Below are 23,417 nucleotides of genomic sequence, written 5' to 3'. Positions count from 1 at the left end.
TGGGTGGAACACTAAATATACCCCCATGAGTCAAGAGTCAAGTAAAACCATGGGGTCTTACTATTTACACACATTCCAGTTGTTGGTTTAGATATCAAGAAATCTTTAGAACCCAAACAAGATAAATGATAACATTTGAAAAACGGTGCCTGTCAAAAGACATCAGAAAATGCAATAAAGAAACTTTCCAAGCAATACTTTTTTACTCAAACGCCTGAGTTGTAAGAGGGTATGGCTAATTGAACACAACTGTTAACAATGACTTCACAAGCTGTACTATTTCTCGACATGTTTAACAATGACAAATAAATCAACAATTACTTTATTTCGAAGCAAAGGACGCTCATACGTGTGCTCATACAAAAAACTACCATTTAGAACCAATACAATGAAAATAACAGTATGGCTAAGTTGTGGAGAATGCAGCATTGAATTAACTATTTTTAGTTGACTATGAGAGTTGTATGGTGCACTTGGTAATTTTGTGACCGTTTTCTTCACAGGCATTTCTTGTCTACAAACAGAAATCACTCCATGGATGGTTAAAACCATTACGAACCAACTGGTTGACTTTAATGGTACTAGCTGTTGTACATACATTTTGCAAAAGTAGTTGTACTTGACAAATGGTACATTAAAAAAATCCTTTGGATGGCTGAGAACGGGAGGGCCAATATTATTTCTCAGAATGTAGATAAGCTACTGGTACAAGACTAATACAATTTCTCAGAGCACAGCGATTAAATGCTTAGGCAACAAGAGGGAAAAAGTGCTTTAGAACTTAACCACTTGGCTGCTAGGCGTTTTCCCGTCCTGCGCTGGGTTTTATTATTTTTCATTGTTTTATGACGAGCTGGCCTTGTCATCCGCGCACGGCAGGTAAGCGCCATGACGAGCCCAGCTCGTCATTAGCCTCGAAGGGGTTAAAGGCAAGAGTTGTACTTAGAGGGCAAAATCACAGGCACATTAATTTGACAGTTTAATTACTGACCTTAGAGATTGTGAATAAGGCTAGTGAAAATGACAACATTGCTTATGCACACTTTCGGACTGCCAATGTCCTTAAAGTTAGGATTGAACCAAATTATTTTTGTTTTCGTATTACCATATAGAAAAGCAGCTGATCATCGATCCTGTATTTTGCTGGTCTGTTAAAGCACAGCTAGATTTGAGCGGACAGGTTATTACAGCTCTCTTACACCATACTGCACTAATGTTCAGACATATATGGCAATTGTCCAAGCCTGCCTCGTGTCATGCTCCGCAATTTAAAAAAACTAATAATTTGAGCCAACATCTGTACTTAAAGATAGCATTCGTTCTAAACAGCTGTGCTACTCCCAGAATTATATAAAGGGTGCTCTTTGCATTATTAGCTTAAAACGCAATAAATAATGTTCAACAATAGTTTGCTGGTTGCATACCTTTTCTCATTGCCATTTAAAAACGCATGCAAGTTGTGCAACCAAAAAAATATATTTTGTGTGAATAAACTATGGCATACTAATCACAATACATATTCTAGTGCCAATACATAAGAATTAAAGAATATTATTAAACAGAACATTTTACCCAAACCTCCAACCAACACGATTAAGAGGTTTTTGGTGTTTTGAGGGAGTGTATATGTTTCGATACACTCTTCAGTAGAGGTTTTAGCATTTCATTTTAATGGCTGTACTTTTAGGTAAGCACTATTTTGCATTTCCACCTATAGTCTGAATTAAAAAACACATCTTGTGCCTATTTTAAGTGTGCAGTCATTAGCCTACACATTACTTTACTGATAAGCGGAGACAACTCTCTGCCTTGTGGATACTCTGCTCCAGTTGGTACATCTCCTGTTCACTGTGGCTATTTTGCTCATCAGTCTGACCAACACTTTCTGCCTTGAGTATACTGTTCTTTTCATTCCTGTCCTGCTCGTTATAACTAATCCGTCTATCAACAGGGCTAGGATACACTTTTCTACTTAGTCCAGTGCTTGCCTCAGTCTGATAAATATGCGAACACTTAACTAGTTGATCCTGCAGCTGTTGAGTCTCCACACTGAGTTTCTGAATTGTATGTTTTAAGTCTGCCTTCTCCAGGCGCATAGACCGGCGTTCCTCCTCACATTTTTGCAATCTTTGTGTGAATTCATATGTGTGTTTCTGCAAGGACGCTACACTTTTCAGTATGGGACCATTGACCAGAATGCCTGCTTTTAGGGCATTTGAGTCAACTTTATGAAGTCCATGTGACAAGCTCTGAGACAAAGAGCTTCGGTCTGAGGCTCGGAGAAGATTCCTACTCAAAGGTACATTAGCTATCTTAACAGACAATGTTTCCATAAGCTTTGAAAAGCTACTTCTGGCAGCATTTATAATTAAACGGGCACTTGAACGGGAAGACATTTCTACTGTATTCAGAATGCTTTTTAAATCCGAAACAGAACTCATTATTTCACGAAGAAGCTCAGAGTTTTGAAACCAGCTCACAAGGTCATGCAATTGTTGTTCATTTTTCTGTCCTGACTGCCCCCGTGATGCCATGCCATGGACTAAAATCCCTGGACCTTCATTAATCCCATCAATCCAGGTGAAGAGAGAGTTGCAGGACTGTCCAAAGTACTGAAGTCTATTCGCTGCCAATACCACTATAACACCTTTGCGGAAAACGTGGATCATGCTTTTGGCATGTTTTTTTTTAAACTTAGAGCCATGTTTCTTTTTTTTCTCTGCATTAACGAAAGCTTGCGACATTGCCCTAATGTCCTTTTTGACTATTTCATATGTTTTAAATTGGTCCTGAAGAAGGTCTTTTTGTATAGACAGGGCGCATATTCTGTTATACAGAGAGTATAATGCCCCTGCCATGAGTGTACAAGCAATGAAAAGTGAAGCGTTTTCTTGTTTTATGGTTGTTAACTGGTCTTTGCACTTTGAATTTTCTAACGACAGCTGATCTGTTACTTTTTCGAATACAGAATTTTTCTCTATGGCTTTCTCAGCAATCTCTTGGCATTTCTCAGTTTTTGACTGAGACTCCTTTAAGAGAGCTGCAAACTGTACTTCCAAATCCTTATTCTGTTTCTGCCAACGTATTTCCCAAGCTTTCATCTGATTGGAATAGTTTCTTAAGGTTTCATCAGATGTCTTCTGAAGAATTGACATAGCATCAGCTTTTTCCCTCACCATTTTTTCATGTTTTATCGCATTCTGCTTTTCCTTCTCAAGTTCTTGAAGGAGGTAAGAAGTATGTTCCTGTATGGCAGCATAAAGTTCGTCAATTGTAAAGGTACCCATCAGGATATCATTTTTTTGCAGCACACAGCCTGAAATCAGATGCTGATATATACTGTAGAAGTATTTCTTTTTCTCCTCTAGGTCATCGTTCATTGCCTGCACATAGCTCTCTGCTTGTTGCCGACATTCTTTTACACTTTCTTTCTCCCTCTCCCAGGATTCGTTTGTGTGCTTCAGATCATTTTGCAAACTGTCAATCATACATCTGCTCTTCATGTATGCTTTGCGTAGTTCATCCAGCTCTCCAGTGACTAAAGTCAGCTGTTTATTACTCTCCTGCAGTTTTCTACTTAGATACAATTTACATTCCTGAACAGTATCGGACTCTTTCTTTTTCTCTTCATATCTCTCTCTAGTGTTGGCTAGCTCATTACTCTTATGTGTTATCTGACACTCATATACCAAAAGGATCTCTCTCAATGCCTTTAGGAGAAAACTAGGGGTAAGAGGATCATCAGTGTGAAACCTTATTTTAGCATCTTGGTTAGAAAAAGAGTCCACTAACAATTTCAATTCTCTACAGTAATCTCGAGCTGCATCTTCAAGAGAAACATTACATGCCCTGACCTGGTCAATGTCTTTTTGTAAATCTTCACAAGATTTTTCAAGTTTCTGGCAATTTTTGGAGAAAGATTGAATTATTGTATCTTTTTCCTTCATTTCTCCTGCTAGCTCATTTAAATGACATTTGTAGGCTTCCTGGCTTTGTAACAGTTTTTGAGACCATTCATCAGCATTTGTTTTTTCTTTCTCAAAAGAAATTTCTAAATCTATATATTGTTTCCGCAATTTATCTAAATTAAAAACTGCTTCATCTTTATAGGCTTTTTCGGTTTGCACACATTTTTCCAGTTCGTTAATGCGCAAATGCAACAAATCAGAATTAATCTTTGAATCCCGAATATTTGCTTCAACTTCTTTTTGCAATGTCTGTTCTCTCAGTGCAGCAGCTTCAAGGTCACTTTTTAGACCTTCCTCTCTTTTGTGGTAGTAATTCATATCATTCTCTTGACGTTGTATAGATTCAAGGTAATTATTCCGTTCTGCTTGGAGATCCTCCAATTTCTTTTGCATATTTTGGATACTTTTATCCTGTTCCTGCAGTTTTTTGTCAAAGTTATTTTTTTCAGAATTCACCTTTTCAATCTCTTTTTTACAGCTTTTAACAACACCATCCCTTTCTACCAAGTCAGACTTGAATTGGTTTTGTTTCTCCTCCCAGTTGTGCTGTGAAAACGTTAGCAACTCCTCAACATTGTTTAACTTTTGGTGCAGATCTTCATTCTGTACTTTGAGTATTTCCTGTTCTCTGTTTGCATTTACAAGTATTTGCTCCAAAGTACATCTTTCAATGCTAGCGTCTTTTCTAGCAACAGCCAAGTCATACTCAAGACTTTGTAGAACTGCCTCTCCTCTTTCAACTTGTGACCGTAACACAGTCAATTGACTTTCCCTTTTAGATAACTCATCATTGTACGCTGAAGCCATCTCCAACTTTTCCTTTTCTACCAAATGTAATTTTCGACGGAGTTCAATAATGACGCCAAACTCCGCTTGCATGTGGTTCGGTGACATTTCCCGCTCCCTCCTAACTTCAAAAACAGCATTCGGAAGCCTTTTCACTTCATCTGTAGAAACCTTCGGCGTGACAGACGTCATTGTGAAGACTTTCCTCATCAGCCTTAAGTTGATGCTTTGTTCAGAATTTCAGCTTTTAATTACCGGCTTCACCTGTATCATCAAAATAGGATTCAACAGTTCAGTTCAAGATTGCCACCATTAATTAGGGTGAACTCATTATATGCTTCACATACTGAAGAGAAAAGGAAGTAAACTAATTATCCATAGGAGACAAAAATGAACTCTAACAAATATTTCATATATAGCCTCAACTGACATAAGGAACTAACGGATTATTTGAGTTGAATATCTAACACTTTTTCATGTTGCAGTATTCCAAGGAGAAAAACCAAATGTTTAGAAGATGGACATTCTAAAGTCTGCTTGACCAGGCAAGCATCTACATCAGATATTTTAGTTAACTTAAATGTGAGTCAACAACTAACAGACTTATAACTTTCATATTCAACAATGTGCCCATTCAATGGTATGGGGCTGCAAGGACATTGCTGTATTTAATGGAGTATTTGATCAATGTCTGCCCCTCTTCTGAGGAATTAACTTTAAGTTCTTTCATTAATGTATTTATTTATTGGACAACTCTCCCCAGAATTGCATCCAAAGCAAAAAGTGGCCACCACCAGTTACTTTCAAAAACAAATTCTCTAATATAGCATCTGATGCACAGTCTCACCAAGAAACAAAGTTTGTTGAATATTGGGACAAATCAATTTCTAGCACTGCTGCCAATGAGAGACCGTATTACAATGCGAAGCAAAAGGAGGAGTGCCCCAATAGCTTTACAGAAGTGAAAGGAGCTGCTCTGCACTAGCCAGACATGAATATCCTGAATGTACCATTCCACACTGCGGTCACCTGTCTCTGTTCTAGTGTAATTCTAGAATCCCCCTCTATCTGAGAGTTCTAAACAGTTTTTCAACATCTATCATTTTTAAATACCCATATACACAGCCACGCCCATATCGCTAACTTGAGCCACTAGACTATGCAACACACAGACTAGCAGGTCTGTAATCCTAAACCTTTTACACATGTAATGTATATAAGAAACCCACAACTCCAGATACAATAGCGTTGAAGCACAAATGCAAAGCCAGGGAAAAGGTTTCATATATGCAGTCTGGGTGCCTCTTGTCAAGCAGATTATGCAAATAAGATGTACTCTAGCCTTTCAAGCCATCAGTGTCACTCTTCACGGATCTAGAATACGATTAAGAGTCTCAGGGTTAGTTTAACTGGACCCTCATGACATAACTGACAACCACCAGACAAGTTGAGAAACCTTACAAGCAACTGTATGAATTTAAAACTAGTCACCAACACTGGCCTATTGTAACTTAGTCATCTAGGTTCATGAACAACACAGAAACAGGAGAATTCATATCTAGTTTTTAGTTGATTACATCAAAAGTACTTACTTTAAGGACTTCATGTGCACTCACCAGGTCAAATTTGTAAGCCAAAACTAAGCTCATTTATTTGTTAAGTAAAGGTGTTTTTAGACCTATGCATGTAACCTTAGGGTTAATTCAGAAGTCTAGATAAACAAAAGTGTAATGTTCAAAGGGAAGTTAGAGTCTAATCAGTGAAGGTGGAGGGCTCAAACTAACATCATCTCACGTTTAGTTCTGTTAGAGGTTGGCCGGGAAAGTATTTTTCAGATTAATCCTAAAGGGCATTCAGTTTATTTAGCTCTCAGGACTGGGCTCATGATGTCCACAGCTTTGGAACCTGTACTCCGAGAGGTACCATCAAAGTTTCAGCTGGTTGAAGGTTTCTTATCAGAAAAGGTGTGCAGCTGAGGATCATAGGCACATGTGAGAGACGTAGCAGTTACATTTCTCTAGCTAGGCTGGTCCCTTGCCCTGGGAAGCTAGGAGCACAGTTCAGAGAAAATTGAATTTAACTGTCACCTCCACTAGGAGCTACTGAAGAACTTTGAAATCCAATTCGATCCGACCGCTCACCATAATTTCACGCACATTCTGACAACCTGGGTTTAAAGCTTTTGAAGTGCATTGATGAATCTCTTTATGGAATTGCTATGAATTATATTCAAATATTCAAGGTGTTCTCACAACAGTAGTTTGATCAGTTCAATTCGACAATCCTTTCATGAGGACAAGCAGACCAATTTGACAAAAGGAAGTACTGTAAAATGATGCTGTAGGCCACTGCATTTATTTGAGGAGATGTGAGAATTTCGAGTCAAACTATTCCCAAGTTCCTGACTTTGTAATGTGGTAGGAGTTGGATCAAATGGTCCAATGCAACTCTTCCAAATGATCTGAAAACGGTTTTGTTTCCATTGAAATACATCAAGCATAGTTTCAAAAAGAAAACACAAGGTTCAAATACGTGGTGATGCTAGTCTGGTCTGACAAACCATTTTCCAGTCACAAGTTGACTTTTGTATTAGCAGCAGACATTGGTCTAGGAGCTGTGCCAGATAGTGGATATAAATGATAAATAGGAGGCAGGGTTGGGGGGCTGGAGGTATAGAGGAGGGGTTAGTGCTGTTAAGCTTTGTGTGGCACGGTGCAGGAAAAGGATTCAAAATATCAGATTGTCGACTTGTTGACCACAATACAATGGCAAAGATTTGATTCAACTTAATAAAGTTTCATATGCAGAAACACATTGCAGAACATAGTTTTTTAAGCTGCTGACAGATCGAAGAGCATGACAGCTTAATTTATATTTTAATCCAAAGAGTATTTCTTGTCGTAATAAAGCGAAGGATGGTTCTTTGCCCCTTGAAGGCTTCAAATCGAATAATGATTATATGAAGAATGTGGTTGCGTTGTCACCTCAAACGTTCTTAATTCAGTTTTACAGTCTGCAAATTGACCAAATAGGGCATCAATATCTAATGGAAGCATATTGCCTTTTAAGTTTGTGGATATCTAAATTTTCTTTCAAACAAAATGTTTTAATGGTATACTCTTCGTTGATTTATGTGTGTAATATCCTTATATTTACTTTGTTCTACTATATTCACAAGTTTGTTTAATGTTGCTCACATTGCAGACATATTGCTTATGCTTGAAAGTGCACCATGGTGATAGAACCTGGTGTAGTGATGCCTATGCTGTTAATGGTCAGTTGCACCTGACATCTCCTGCTGGACGGATGGGATCACTTAACTGGAGTAAACTAAATCTTATACTTCACCATTTGGAGCGTCCTCATCTTCCTTATTACTTGAATTTTACACTGGTGACGAGGAGCGGTTTCTACCCACGCATCAGCATTGTGATCTCAACAAAACATAATTTTGGGTCTTTTTCACTCGAATGAGTTGTGGATCTTTCAAACTGGTACTTTCAAATTTCAGTAAGTACCTTTTATGACTGACTTTTACACTTAAATTGAGCTTACTACACATGTATCTTTTTCTATACTTAATTTGATTGGGCCTCTGTGTGAGCTCCAACATTAGAGCAACCGCCGCACATCTCACCTCATTTTAAAGCCTAAATTTCATTGAGGTTGGCAGATTTCAGTGCGGGCTCTATTTCGTTTAATTTTGCCTAAGAAGACAATTCATGGACATTTATATTTGGGAATTAGTGGATTGTCATCTCTGCCTCCCTTGTCATTGCTACGCTTAACATTGCACTTCTATCAACTCGCTAGTGAGAGACCTTTGATTTGGGAGATAATTCATGGACTTTTGTATTTCAAAACCAGTGAATTATGTTTCCAACTCTCACTGCGTTTATATTTCTGCATTTAATATCTGGAGTGACTCTCATTGGCAGTGACATGACCATAAATACCTGGAAATACTTATTGAGAGTTTAACCACTCTCTAAATGTGTAGTAGCACTCCTGGAAATAGCTATTGAGACTTTGGCTAACCTCTAAATGTGTAGTGGCGCTTTTGGGAGACACTTCATTTTGGGGTTTGGAATATCTGTTCCAACATTTTAAAGGAAGGAAAGGGTTACAAGCGGCATCGTGATTTGGCATCAATTGAATTTAAACTGCAACACTATCAGCTGTTGTTATCTCGTGGATCTTCTCACCTGCTTCTAAGAAACCAGAGGATTTCACCCTTCACGTCCATCAGAAGCCTTCCCCTTCGGAATCCTCTTACTCAGTGTTCTTTCTTTTCGTCACTTCGTTACGCCGCGCAACTCTGTTTGCGTGCGTAACGTAACGTGGGTGCCATTTTGGTTCCCGATAATTATTTAAAAAAGGACGAGATTAAAGCTGCATCAACGTTTTGAAACGCAGCGGTCACTGAAGTTCACTATTTTCATTTAAGTATGGACAACATTCGGAAGCGTAATTGAAGAATTGAAGTCTCTGCTTCTGCATTGTATCTTCTTCGCATCGATCAAACTTTTACAAGTAACTCTTTGTAATATTTTACCACAGTGCCATTGAGTGGTGTTTAATGATTCAGCTTTCTATTAACAATTTTTCTTTCCTTCAGTTGGATTTAAACACTGTGGTCATTGCGGTCTTCGCTTTACGTTAAATGGTTGTTTAATTCTTTCTGTACAAGTAAGCAGTGCTTTGACATCTATTTCACTTCAGGTACCTCTTAATTTCTTTTCATTGCTAATTCTATAATAGGTGCACTTTGTGAATTTGTGTTGTTTCATTTTTATTCAACTCCCTTATCTCAATAAAACTTTGGTTACTTACTTTAATTCACCAGTCCACAGGACGCCTTTGAAAGCTTTCCAATATGCAAAATGTAGCAACACCTCAATTTTTTCTTTCAAAGCCAGGTGATCCACTGATCAAATGGCAAAAGTGGAAAAAGGTTTTTGAGAGGTACGCAAAGGTTTGTGGTACTAATCTCAGTGCAGAAAGACGAACAGCTCTTCTCCTCCATTACCTCGGCTCTGAAGGACAAGAGGTGTTTGATCACCTACCTGATGAAGATGATAAAACTTTAAATGAATATGAGATTTGCATTGTGAAACTTGACAAGCGTTATCGGTGAGTACCATTCTAGAACGGTACCACTTTGGTAGAAGGACACAAATTGAAGGAGAATCAGTTGAAAATTATGTCACCGCAGTTAGGAAGTTAGTGCCATCGAGCAAAAATGGTGCCCTGGTGGAAGAAAAAAGTCAGGGACCAATTCATGTTCCGGTGTAATGCTGAAAAGGTCAGAAGTGATCTTTGGCAAAAGGATGAAGCCACTCTTGATGAGGTATTATCTATTGCCAAACAGATAGAACATTCTTTGAAATGTGTGGATATAAGTACAAAACGTGAGAACAAAGATAATGCCATTCAGTCAGTAAAGACTAATTCTAAAGAAAAAGACTTTAAGAAAAGCTCTGTGGCAAGGGGTCAGAAAAAGAATGGGCGAGATTTAAAACTTAAATGTTACAGATGCGGGGGTGAAAATCACCTGGCCAATGATAGGAAATGTACTGGACTCTCTTGCACGGTTAAGAAAAACAAGGGAAAGGTTCTTACAGTTGCACACAAAAGTGACAGTGATAGTGATAATGATTCTAATTGTTACTGCGGACAAGTTGTTTCACAAGTATCAGATAATCATAAAAGAGGTCCTCCAGATGACATACATGTGGAAGGAGAGCTGACTAGAGTTTTGTTTGATTCAGGGGCGAAGATCACCATTATTTCTAGACAATTTTTCATGATCAAGCTCGCTAAGGGTGTAGGTTTGTAGGTTTTTATTAAAATTAGCACAGTTAATTAAAACCATTGCAATAGAGTGTCATCATAGCGCAGTTACCACGTTAAAAGCAAGAAAACCATCAAGTTTAAGTTCATATACATATAACTAACAAGGCAATCTTGTAATTACCATTATAATCACGTAACAGGTTTCCAGAGCCAAGAATAAAATAAATTAGTTCAGGAATACTAGGACAGGGGACGAAAAAAGTAATTAATAAGTTTTTTGGGGCGGAGGAACTGGAAGGGCAGGGGCCAGAGAGTGTAAAAAGAGATTGTCCAGGAGTCTCACATATTTTCCAGTGCTTACAAGCACTTGAGTATCTAAGGAAGTAAAGCAAAAGGCCGATGCCTCCCAACATGTTCTGATGCCCCATTTTAAATATAAGGGTTTTAAAAGAAGTCTTCTGGGAGGGTCAACAGCGGGACAACAGCAAAGAAGATGCAACCATGATTCCGACCTGTAGTTGCACAGCCTGTAGGCCCCCTCCTCACTTGTTGGACCCCATCGGTTGAAGGCAGTGGAGCACAGACCTAAGAGATGCCTGAACATTATGTTCTTCTGGGCCACTGCATTCAGATTTACCAGGAGGTAAGATTAAGGTACCCCAGGGAGGTATGAGTTATTCAAGGGAATAAGGATAGTTGATGTTTTTTTAACCTGGATGTCCATCCGATAGGAAATTTGTCGGACCTGCTTATTGAGAACCCTTTTCCAGACTGTGTATGGAATAGTGTCTGCGGTTAGTAATGAGTTGTCGATATCTAGCGGTCTTATGGCCTTTAAGATTTGATGATTCCAAGGATTCCCAGAGCTGGCAAGAGTTCCTTTTAACCGGGCTTTTAGGGTGTTGTCTTCAGCTTTTAGTGTCCTTATAAAGTATTTAAGGGTATCAGCCTCACAGAAAATAGATTGTCTTTGAAGGCCCAGCTTCAGTCGTAGTCTTGCTCTGTGGATGAAATTCGGAAGATGGAAGATTTTTTAATAAATGAAAACTTGGGCCTGGTTGAGACTGGCTGAGCATGCGCCAGGAAAGGCCTGATGTCCATAGTTTAAGGCGGGGAGAAGAGTGGCTTTAATCACCTTCAGAATGGGTTCTGCAGAAGAACTACTCAGGGACTGGTTGAGTCGGATCAGAGAGTATGTTATTGCTCCAGCTCTCTTTTTCAAGGTGGCTAGGTGAACTGATTTTCTGGAAGACTCGCTAAACCAGACCCCCAGGTAGTTGTATTTAGAATTTTTCAGGACCAGTGTTTCACCTTAAACTTTTCTTGTTCTTGCAGCAGCCAAATATCAAAACCTTTGTCTTTTCCTGGTTGATTTTTAGAGCGTTAGCAGAATTTTATTTGTGCTCGTTGGAGGCCAGATTTTTCCTGGTCCATTATAACAATATCGTCGGCATATTGCAAAATGTGCAGGTTCGTTTTTGCGAGGCCCAGTTTTGGTGGAAAGAGATTGCTTTTCTCCAGGAATCTTCCCAGGTCGGCGGTGTAAAGGTTGAACAAGAGGGGGGTGAGAACGCAACCTTGCTTTAGGCCGTCTGATGTTGGAATTTTTGCAGAGACTGTCGTTGGGCCAGTTCTGCGTCGTACCTAGGTGTTCTTATACAAGGAGATAAGGGCTCCTAGCAGACTCTGGGGGATCCCCCACTTGTCTAATTCCCTTCATAAGGTATTGCGAGACACTTTATCAGAGGCAGCTCTGTAGTCTATAAAGCAGCAATAAAGGGGGAGATGATTTTTTTGCGCTGCTTGTTGACTCAGGATGACTAGAATGGTGATGTTGTCTATTGTGGAGGCCAAGGATCAAAACCCAGTTTGAAAGTATGGTTGAATGTTATTTTTTTTCTACCCATTTTTCTAGCGACCTGAGAAGACACCAGGCATATACCTAGGCCTCAAGATCTAATAGGGCATGAGTCGATAATTAGCTGGGAGAGAGGGATCTCGTTTCTTAAAAATTGGGCATAAGATCGAGCCTTTCCATGAGTCTGGTAACCGATAGGTAGTAAAGGCGTTGTTGTATAAGGGGGCTAAAAGCTTAGCCCAATCTTCCAGAGCACATTTGAATACCGCAGATGCAGGCTGTTGGTCCCGGGAGCGCCATTATTTTTCATGGCTTTCAAATACTTGGCGACCTCGGCCGGAGAAGTCAGCTCATGGGTTTCTATCTGCGTAGTATCGACACAATCTCTAATTTCGCCCTCCATAGGGTCCAGGGTATCACAGCAGTATTGTTGAATCACCTACTGGGACCAATCTTCTTCACGGACCTTGTTCCCACTGCTCTTATTGGAGGAACGAAGTTTGTTTATATGGTTCCAAAACTGGGTCAGGTCTTTTCCCTTCGAGAGGGAAAATATTTTCATCCATTCATTCTGTTCTTTTTGTCTCTTGGCTTCCCCACAATGATTTTTTGTAGGCTTTGCGCATTAAGGCCATATTGTTAGCAGAGTGTTCTGCGACTTTCGATTTGTGCAGGTGCATAGCCCTCCTTAGGGCTCTTCTTTGGATGGCTAACCTCCGGGTTAAAAATCTGCTTTGGGCAAGGCATTGGGGGGGCGGTCTGTGGTGAGCTTCAGGGCCTGTTAAGAGGTTTCGTAAGTTGACAATGGCTTTGTCCCACCAGTGATGGAAGTCTGTGGGAGCATTGAAGTTTGGAATTATTCCCATGAGCCAGGTGCCCACCTTATCAGAACCAGATGTGTCCCATTTAATTCATCTGACTAGAGTGTGGAGTTCGACCTGCATTGAATGCCTCACTTCAGTTATTTCGGCAGCGTCAGGCACTTGCAGGTCCATTGTTACAGTCAAAGGGATTTAGACGCTTTCGGTACGAGTGGGGATTTTCATCATGATTAATTTATTTGCCAGAGACGGTGATAAAAAATGTAGTCAATGGTCGAAAGATTCTTAAATGTTGGCAACAGATGGGCACCAGGATCCTATTCCAATGTGATCTGCTTCGCAGAATGTAAATTGTAATTGGTTAAAAGTGGTCATGACTTCTTGCGCTTTAGTTTTGGTGACTGAATGGGCGTTGGAAGCCAGGTCTCTGATGTTGAAATCCTCTAGTGACAGTACTTCTGCAGAGGCGAATTCCAATAAAAGTTCTTCCAGATGTTTGACCAATAGGACTGTTGCAATTGATATTGATGTTTTAGCTATGTTGTGGTAACAGTTAATTAAGAGCAAGGGAAAGGCCCTGCTTGAAGTTGAAAGACCGGTAATTAGTGCAGTTTGCCCTGCTGTTAAGTTTCGATGGATAGGAGTGGCTGCGATCTTCTTGCACCTGTGTTTAATGAAAATGGAGAGGCCCCCAGAAGGTCTTCCATAGGATTGGGCTGGGAGGCTGATTGAAAGAGTTCATAATAGCCGTGGAGAGCCAATGGAGATAGAGCCCAAGTCTCCTGAAAAGAAATTATGTCACTTTTATTCAGATATTCCACTGCTGATTTGGATGAGAGGGTTGAGTTCAACCCAGCCGCATTCCAAGAAGAAATGGTCAGTTTGGGGTCTGACCATTTGGCTTCCCCGTTAGAGTACTGCTGGGAGCATACGGTAGGAGGCTCTCAATGGAAGTACCCATAGCGGCTGTGAGTATTGTGGGGGACTGGATTTATAGCTCACCAGACGTTGATTGTTATTACATGAGATGTTAGTAAAGTTATCCTCTTTTGAAGCATCTGGAAGCCAAACATGGGTTGCACCCCGAGTCCTCTTCAGTACGCTGATGTTTGGCCTCACTGAGTCATCCTGAAGAAGAATGCGGGGATATTTTTGTTGTAGAGGGACTCACAGTTCTATGTCCCAGTCTTCAATGAGGCTAGATTCCCCAAAAATTGCATCCCTTAGGGATTCTCGAGACCACGTTGTAACAGTTCCTTCCGACCCCCTTTGCCTGGTATTGAGGCAAACTTGACTGATGTAAGATCTTTAGAAGTAACCCCAGAAAGCGCCAGAACTTAGCATATGAGGTTGTTTCTATTAAGGATGTCGTGCGGGCCCTTGTGTACAAAATGAGGGAAAAAAACAAGTTCTGCATCTTTTTCCAGACTGGTATTTCTCTCTCCCAGCTATTTCAGGTAGAGGTGCAGGGACCTTGAGATGTTAGGGTCGAACATCAGATAGACGATTATTCCCAATCAGTTGAATTTGCCCTCCCGAGATGTATCAATTGAGACTGAGAAGGCCACTGCATTTGTATAGGGTGATCCGGAAGAGTTTTGGATGACGAGTGACACAGAGAAGGGTCCGTCAGTACACATTCTATTGTAATTTGTAAATCTACGTTGGTTTGTTTTACATTTTCCAAGCACTTGTTTGGGCTGTTCTATGTGTTTGGGACTTCCCTTAGGGGCTGAGCTAAGCTGTCTTGCCTGTCCAGACTTTGGCCTTGAGAGGCTGTTCCCTTGGTTTTGGTTGGCAAAGATCATTGCTTCTCCATTGTAGAGTATAGTTTAGTGATTCCGGAGGCCGGGGGTTTCCCTTAGGCACTTCCTGTGTTAATGACCGGAGATTATCGGTGGCGTCATTATTGCCCATGAAAATCATTCTAGTCTCAGGGGTTTTCATTTTAGGTTTTGATGCTTGGTTAAAAATAAGGAAGTAGGGAGCCCCCGTGCTTCAGAAGCTGGTACACTAGATGCCCCTGACACGTTGAGCCCCGATCTCCTTTTCGCAAGACGTTGTTTTTTTGGATTTTTTTTAAAGTTTCTTTCTCTCCCTCCTAGACAGTGGTGGTTTCGTGGGTAGATTAGATGGCAGGTAGGCGGTGTTTAAATGGGCTGGGTCAGTGAGATCAGACTGCGTAATCGCTAATGGAATGGTCATTAGACTGCTGATGTTAGTGGACTCCTAGCCAGCTTTGTGATCACTTGGGTCGGTCGCAAATGACAAGTAAGGTGAGAAAGGTACATTTTTTAGGTCTAATTCCAAGGAGGGGGAGATAGTTCTTCTCGCTGATGATAGGGCATCCAAGGACTCTTCAGAGGAAAAAACGATTTGAGCCTCTTGAGTGGATTTCGATTTCCCGTTTCTATTGGTGTTGAGCTTCACGCTGTCCAAAATAGAGCCCAGAATTTCTGGAAGAGAGAAAAGTTTGTTAATTAATGGACAGCAGGAACAAGAGTTCGAACTATCGGGAGGCCCTACCGACCTTTCGAGAGATCTTAGCCTGGAGCCCAGGTCAGACAGTGCTGAAGGCAAAGTTTGAATTAAGTCAATCTGTAGTTCCATTTTCTGAGATTGCCATAATAGAGCTGTTGCAATTGAGTCTTGCTTTACGTGAAGGGACATCAATGAGACAGAGAAAGGCCCGAGGGGTTAGGCACAGATGGGTCCTTGTCTTCTTGCAGTGCTGAAAGAATTGTAGTGAGGGCTGAAGCCCGGTGTATGGCCTAGGGAATCCTCGATTGGATAGGTTTTTAGATGACAAGGGACTTTCATACTTTGGGCTCTTCCTTAAAGATGAGGAGTCACTGGGCTCAATTTGATGTGCACCCGGGCTGCATCGCGGTGCGGGCTTCGATAAGAAATGAGATGCTGCCGGGTCTCTGCTGCTTTTTTAAAGATTTAAAGGGGGCAAACAAGAAGCTGTCATGGACTTGGGCTTGAACTTGTAATTTGGCTACAGTAGTTGTTACAATAGTTTTTGTAGAATCTAAGCCAGGGTCTGGTGCAGAAAGGTTTCCGGCCCCAATGAGGTGAACTTTTAATGGGTCAATAAAAGTGTCCTGGATCGTGATGACATCCTCCTGGAAAAGCCTGTACGGCTGGTGATTCTCAGGTGGAACCTGGCCTCAGGCGAGCATAAGCAAGGACTCTCAGAAAGCGATCTTTTAATATGACCAGGGCTCGTGTATTGCGCCTGTCAAATGTGGACTGTTCAGGGGTGTTCTAGAGGATAGTTGTATTCGTGAAGAGGGGTGTTGGACCTGGAACGTGGGTGGGAGGCGAGGGGGGGAGCTGAGGTGGGGGTAGTTGGGTGGTTTGTTTTTGATTTGCTTGTTTTGTTTTCCTTTGAACATTTGTTTGCCCATACAGGGTATCCAGCCTGGAGCCAGTTTTGCCTTCATGTACGGCTCAGCGTATTTTACTGTTAGGGTTTCTTGGCTTTTGACATACTGAAAGTATGGTGCCATTTGATTATCGGCTACTTTTGTATGTGCGCTCATTTGTCAATAGAAAGATTTAATACTAATATGACCAGGGCTGTGGGAAGAGAGCGGATCATGGTCCTGGGCTTCCACATCATACTGAGATGGTGTGGTAGGGGCAGAGCCAGTTTGAGGAGTGGGCTTACTGAAAAACTCACTAATCCATGCTTGTGACAGTTGGCCACCTGGGTATGACACTTTGCCTTGCAGTGACGGCGACTGTTGTAGATCATCCCCGGGGGAGACAGCTCGAAGTGTGGTACCCTTTCTCTGGGGACGTTTCCTAAGTGGCATAGTGACTTGCCCTCCAGAAAGTTCCTGCGAAGTACTGCTTACAAATTAGCGACTTGGAGCTTGCGCACTCCCTGTCAGCAACCCCACTGCGCACTGTCCAGCGATTGCTTATGCCAGTGAGGGTGTCAAACTAGCTGTAGTTGTAAGCAACCCGTCAGTATAACGTGGTATAGATAGTGGAAGGCACGTACGGCCACCCGAGGTGCTAGTGGCGATTGTGTTGTTTTGCAAGGCCTTCCTCTCTTCTCTTTGCTGATAGGTGAGCAGTGCTAGGGGAGCTGGGTCACTCCACACTTCTTGCTGCCCAACAGTCTTCACATGGATGGGTTCAAAGGCAATGGAAGACACCCTTTTCCCCTCGTTGCCACCCAACTGGGAGTCTCTCGTGTGCTGAAGGCGGTGTGGAAGCGGTTATCCCCCCTCTGATGGTGTCCGGCCCAGTCTAGTCCGGGTCTGCCTGGGGTCGTCCATAGGAGCGGGCCTCTAATCCCTGCTCGGCACCGCTCAACCAACATGCTGCGTGGGCGTGAAGGAGGAAGAAGAGATAGTGAGCGCGCCTGAGGAACTGGGAGCGGGGGAGCAGAAAGAACTGCCGCCGCCGCCCTGACCTGCAGGGCTTGACCGTGCTCAACCCCAGCACCTTGATCCGCACCTCAATCCGTTCCTCAGGACGCCAGGTCAAAGCTCCGGTTCTGGCTCTGCTCTGCTCGCCCTGATCTGCACAGGCGGCTGGCTGTGTCTGCGGCTGGACACGCAGGACCCCCCCCCCCCCAATCGCACACTGCAAACAGGCAGTCAGTTAGTGTGGTGGAGGGAGTAACTACAGGGACCACCATCCACCACGAGCGGGCCCACAACAGCCTGGGAGAGTTTATCGGGATCGCACACAGGAACACACCCTCTGTGTGAGTACCGCCTGCAGCTGCAGTGTCGGAGCACATCCCAGTCGGCTTCCTGGTGTGCCGTGCCCAGCAGGAACCACTCACCGCCTCACCTCGTCTGAGAAGCCAAAACAGTGCACCAGGCTGCTCAGGAGGTTCGCACCATCACAGGCTTCTCCGTGGCTACCCCCAGCTTGCAGGCGACCCCCGAAATGCCAAGAAGGACACCAAGGGGAGAAGGCACCGGCAGCAGGACCTTCAAAGCGTGATGTGCAGCTGTTCCGTGTGCTCTCTGGAGCAGGACCGGTATGCATGAGTATGTTGCAGTCAAAAAGGTTCCTAAGGGTGTAAAGCTCCTCAAAGCTGATATAAGTCCTACTAGATATGGAAGTGAGCCCATAAAATTGCTGGGGTTCTTCACTGGATTGGTAGAATACAGAGGTAGACTTACCACGGGGAAGATATAGGTTTCACATAAAGGGGACAGCATCCTCAGTTGGCTTCATCAGAAAGATCTTGGGGTGATGTTAGACCCCAACAGTGATCCCCCCCATTTTATTAAGAGAAGATGTTCAAGTTAACGATGTATTAGTTCAATATGGTGAAAGTGATTTTACCACTCTTTTGAAGAGAGAGTTTCCCGACATCTTTAAAGATGAATTAGGGTGTTTAAGAGGCTATCCTCACAATATAAGATTAATTCCTAGAGCAGTTCCTAAAGCTTGCAAAGTACGCAGTGTCCCACTATCGGTGAGAGATGAGATGAAAGGGGAGCTGGAGAAGTTAAAGAAAGAAGGTATAATTTAGGAAGTAGAAGGCACTAGGTGGTTGGCACCAGTTGTAGCCGCACAAAAATCGAACGGAAATGTGCGCCTATGCATTGATTGAAGAGAATTGAATAAACAAGTCTATCATTGATAAATATCCTTTGCCAAAAATATCTGATATGTTAATGCTTCTACAAGGGGAAAGTGTTTTTTCTACCGTGGACTTAAAATCTGGCGATCACTCGATTAAATTAGAAGATGAGTCTAAAGACCTTACAGCATTTATCACGCCCTTTAGGACCTACAGATTTGTTAGGCTGCCATTTGAACTGGTGTCTGCAGCATCTGTATTCCAGAGACCTTTAGAAATGGTTTTGAAAGGTGTTATGGGTGTGAAAATTTATCAAGATGATGAGCTTGTATATGGGAGGAATGAAGAAGAACATGACAGGATACTCAGAGAAGTTTTTAAGAAATTTCAGGAATACAATCTTACTGTGAGGATGGACAAATGTAAATTCAAAAAGGTCATCAATTAGTTACCTTGGACACACCATTTCAGGTCAAGGTGTGCAAGCCAAGGCTGAACTTGTAAGTGCCATTCAGAATCTAGCCTCTCCATCCAATATGGAGGAATTGATGACATTTTGTGTAATGTCAGAATATTATAGCAAATTCATAAAGGACTTTGCTGGAATGTGCGTGAATATGCGGAAATTGTTGTGTAAGGGTGTCAATTTCATTCGGTCAAATGATTGTGAAAAAGAATGTGTTGCTGTTAAGAGCATGCTTAAGAAAACTCCACAGTTAAAAAGCTTTGATCCAACCAAAAGAACTGTACTCATTACCGATGCCAGCATGATAGGTTTGGGTGGTGTTTTACAACAGAATAATGGTAACTCAGAGAATGTCATTCTGTTTCGATCGGTAAGTCTCAGAGGTGCAGAACTGCGTTACTCTGTGAAACAAAGAGAAGCACTGGCTGTACACTGGGTGATAAAGAAACTCATAAATTTGCTCTGGGGTGTGAAATTTGAAGTAAGGACAGATCATAAACCACTATATCAGGTTATTAACAAAAAAGGCATGGATACCCTCTAAGGGAGGATTTCTAAATGGGTTGTAGCACTTCAGGGAAAGAACTTTGAAGTTGAATACTTACCAGGTGCAAGGAATAGTGTTGCTGACACTTTGTCGAGATTGGTGGTACAAAGTTATGGTAAGGATGAACTAGAGAAGGATCATATTAATGAATGGGTTTTTACCATTGAGGCTGGTGGAATGAAAGAAAACAGATGGCAAGATGAATGTGCTAAAGACAAAGTATTTGTTGAGTTAATAACTGTACTTAAAAATGGTTGGGAAAAGAAAGTCAAAGGCGAGTGTGAAAAGTATTGGCTGGTGAGAGATGAGTTCGCTGAAAGTGAAGGTCTTATTTTTAGAGGTACTAGGTTAGTTCCACCCACCACACTGCGTGAAGAACTTCTTGTGATAGCACATGAGGGTCACCTTGGGATGTCCAAGACTAAGGAGAGGTTAAGACTTAATTATTGGTGGGCAGGAATGGACATACAAGTTGAACGACTTGGGAGAGATTGCATACCTTGTTGCATGAGTGAAATGTGTCAGAAAACAAGGGTCCAACCCATGGTAATCAGGGAAAAAAACGAAGCATCCATGGGAAGAATTGTCCTTTGATATTTTAGGGCCCATTGGTGGTAATGGTGGGGAGTGTTATGTTTTTGTCTTGGTTGATTTATATTCCATGTGGCCAGAAGTGAGAATCATTAAGTCCATTGATACTTTGCATGTGATTGAAATTTTTAAGGAGATTTTCGGGAGAGAAGGGTTACCTGGTGTTATATTGACCGATAATGGTATGCAATTAGTCTCATCGGATATGGAGGATTTCTAGGTGAAGTGTTCAATTAAACACAAGAAGTGTGCGTTTTATCACCCAGAAAGCAACTTTATCTTGGAACGCTTCAACCGTGTTTTAAAAGAGACCATTGACTTAGCTAAACATAATAACTTGGATTGGAAAAAGGAAGTCATTAGGTAGGTTGAAATTTACAGAGTTATACCTCATGCCACAACTGGTCGGACTCCTTTTGAACTGCTGAAAGGAAGAAGGTCAAATACTTTGATTGTTCCTTTTTGAGTCAATGACATGGAATGCAAAAAAGGATTGGTAAATTCTAATAATGATTGGAAACTCAAAGAGAGTGACAAAATGGAAGCACGAATATTTATTATGATCGAAGAAAAGCAGTGAAAATCATAAATGTCAAAGTTGGTGACTTAGTTATGATTAGAGCTCCAGGTGGTATGAAAGGATCTGATTTGTTTCAGAAGCCTCAGAGTGATCAAAGTATTCACTAACACTATCAAGACTGAGGATTCCCGGGTTTGGAATCTTAACAGAGTGATGATTATTAATAACAGTAAATTAAATGTCAACAATGATAAACCATCTTCAGTTGGTACCGAGCCAGTCCATTTTCCTTTAAGTATGTGTCTGTGGCCTGTTGCACAGAATGTTAAAGGCAGGGGAAACCCAATAAACCCTTGTAGGCTTGGGCACAAAGTAGTTTAAGTCAAGAGGTGCTACAAGGGACTTATTTAACACAGATTTACATTCATTAATGAGTCGTACATATGTAACGCACTCTTGTGTATCCACAGGATAACCGTCTTATATCAACTGTAACAAATATATTGGTGGAAGGCAAAAGGAACATATAGAGCAAGAATCGTATTTAGTATTCAAAAAAATCTTTATACTGCATCAAAAGAAGGGAGACAAACACAAATGAAATAAGGCAGAACGGTCATGAACAGAGATAAATCAAATTTTCACTACAGTTCATAACTAGAAACATCAACTCCAGATATTCAAAAACACAACCAAAATTAATTAATAAAGAAGGGTTGTGAATTGGTGACAGAGCAACGTAACAGGAGATGATGGAGTGTCGACGTTTCGGTCTAGGTAGCAGTCGTCAGATAGACCATCATCAGGACGGTGTTTTTCTATGCAGGAAAAACTCCCTAAAAGAACTTCTGACGTTAAATCCTTACGTGAAATCTCACAATCAGTCATAGCGCGCACTGCCTAAATTCAAGTTGAGGCATCGTGTCGGACACCTTTTGCCACACGCCATTGCTCTTCCGTGCCCATAAAAGATCCACTTTAGGATTCAAGGGAGTTTTTCCTGCATAGAAAAACACCGTCCTGATGATGGTCTATCTGACGACTGCTACCTAGACCGAAACGTCGACACTCCATCATCTCCTGTTACGTTGCTCTGTCACCAATTCACAACCCTTCTTTATTAATTAATTTTGGTTGTGTTTTTGAATATCTGGAGTTGATGTTTCTAGTTATGAACTGTAGTGAAAATGTGATTTATCTCTGTTCATGACCGTTCTGCCTTATTTCATTTGTGTTTGTCTCCCTTCTTTTGACGCAGTATAAAGATTTTTTTGAATACTAAATACGATTCTTGCTCTATATGTTCCTTTTGCCTTCCACCAATATATTTGTTACAGTTGATATAAGACGGTTATCCTGTGGATACACAAGAGTGCGTTACATATGTACGACTCATTAATGAATGTAAATCTGTGTTAAATAAGTCCCTTGTAGCACCTCTTGTTGCACAGAATGTCTTGTATTCTAGTCTGTAGGTCCCCAGGAGTCCAGTCTCCAACTCGATTGGGTCCGAGCAAGGGCAGAGTTCAGGGTCATGGGGGAGTGGTCGAATATATACCCATGGGTAGTTATTCTGTATGTCTGGATTCACCAAAATGACACACCCAAATCAACAGATAGTCCAGGCGGGACTGAGATAGCAAAGGATCCGAGTTATAGGAGAATTGTTGGCCCCAGGGGTGTGCATTCCTACAGAAGTCAACTAACCCCACCACCTCTACAAAATCTTAGAGCTGGGTATTTACACTTGATTGTGTCCCAGTTCTGGTCACCCTATCAAGGTCTCCTTGCAATGCTATCATTAAGTCCCCTCCCACTATCACCCAATTTAGTCAAACCACCAATCAGCAGGTCGAGGGGGTGGGGGGGATAAATAGCATGTTGACACCGCCAGTCACCTCCCGTTCCAGAGGCCATTGATCGCTGTGTGGCATCCCAACTAATCAAACACGGTGCTAGATAACTGCAGTGGCAAAGATTTGCATGCCAGGATCCCACTTCTCTCGAGCCCACTGTAAACCCAGCATGTACCAGTAGCCGAAATCATCTTTGTGTGAGGAAGCCATACATGTTCCCTGTTAAGTGCATCACCTACAGAGGACCAAATATGGTGTATCCTGAGAGGATCTTGAGTGCCTGCCCTCCTGGGGGATGTTGTGTCAGTGTACCTGGCATGACATCTAGGTGTTCCCCTGTGTTGCTGAGGATACAAGTGCAGTTGTATGTGCTTATGAACTTCTCCCCTTTCACCATATCTCCCCTCTATACCCCTCTATGCACCTACGTGCTGTAGGCCTAAAACTTCCCACTTCCCTGTTGCGAATGTAAAAAAAAAAAGTGGGTCTCTCCAGGGTCTGTGATCCCGAACTTCATCGGAAAGAACACTGCATATTTTAAGTTCCGTTGGCACAACTGGAGTGTAATTGCCCTGAATGACTCCTGTTGTTTCTGCACGATGGTGGTGTTGTCAGGATAGGCCTTCACACTCCCACCCTCTAGTG

General features: G+C 41.8%; 2 protein-coding genes across 2 annotated transcripts in view; both read right to left on the bottom strand.

Moving 5' to 3' along the window:
• TMEM18 (transmembrane protein 18) overlaps nucleotides 1-23,417 on the bottom strand; it is an 85,273-nt gene that overhangs the window by 19,988 nt on the left and 41,868 nt on the right. The gene's annotated exons all lie outside the window — the stretch shown is intronic.
• LOC147707355 (coiled-coil domain-containing protein 171-like) overlaps nucleotides 538-23,417 on the bottom strand; it is a 55,244-nt gene continuing 32,364 nt past the window's right edge. Inside the window, exon 3 of the mRNA XM_086926393.1 lies at nucleotides 538-5,018. Coding sequence (XP_086782519.1) covers nucleotides 1,776-4,964 — 3,189 coding nt within the window. The 5' untranslated portion in view covers nucleotides 4,965-5,018 and the 3' untranslated portion in view covers nucleotides 538-1,775. The remainder of the gene's footprint in view (nucleotides 5,019-23,417) is intronic.

Source organism: Lissotriton vulgaris, chromosome 6, assembly GCF_964263255.1.
Source record: "Lissotriton vulgaris chromosome 6, aLisVul1.2, whole genome shotgun sequence".
NCBI classification, from domain to species: Eukaryota; Metazoa; Chordata; class Amphibia; order Caudata; family Salamandridae; genus Lissotriton; species Lissotriton vulgaris.
Note: the sequence above shows the minus strand (reverse complement) of the source record. Positions and strands in the feature narration are given on the sequence as shown.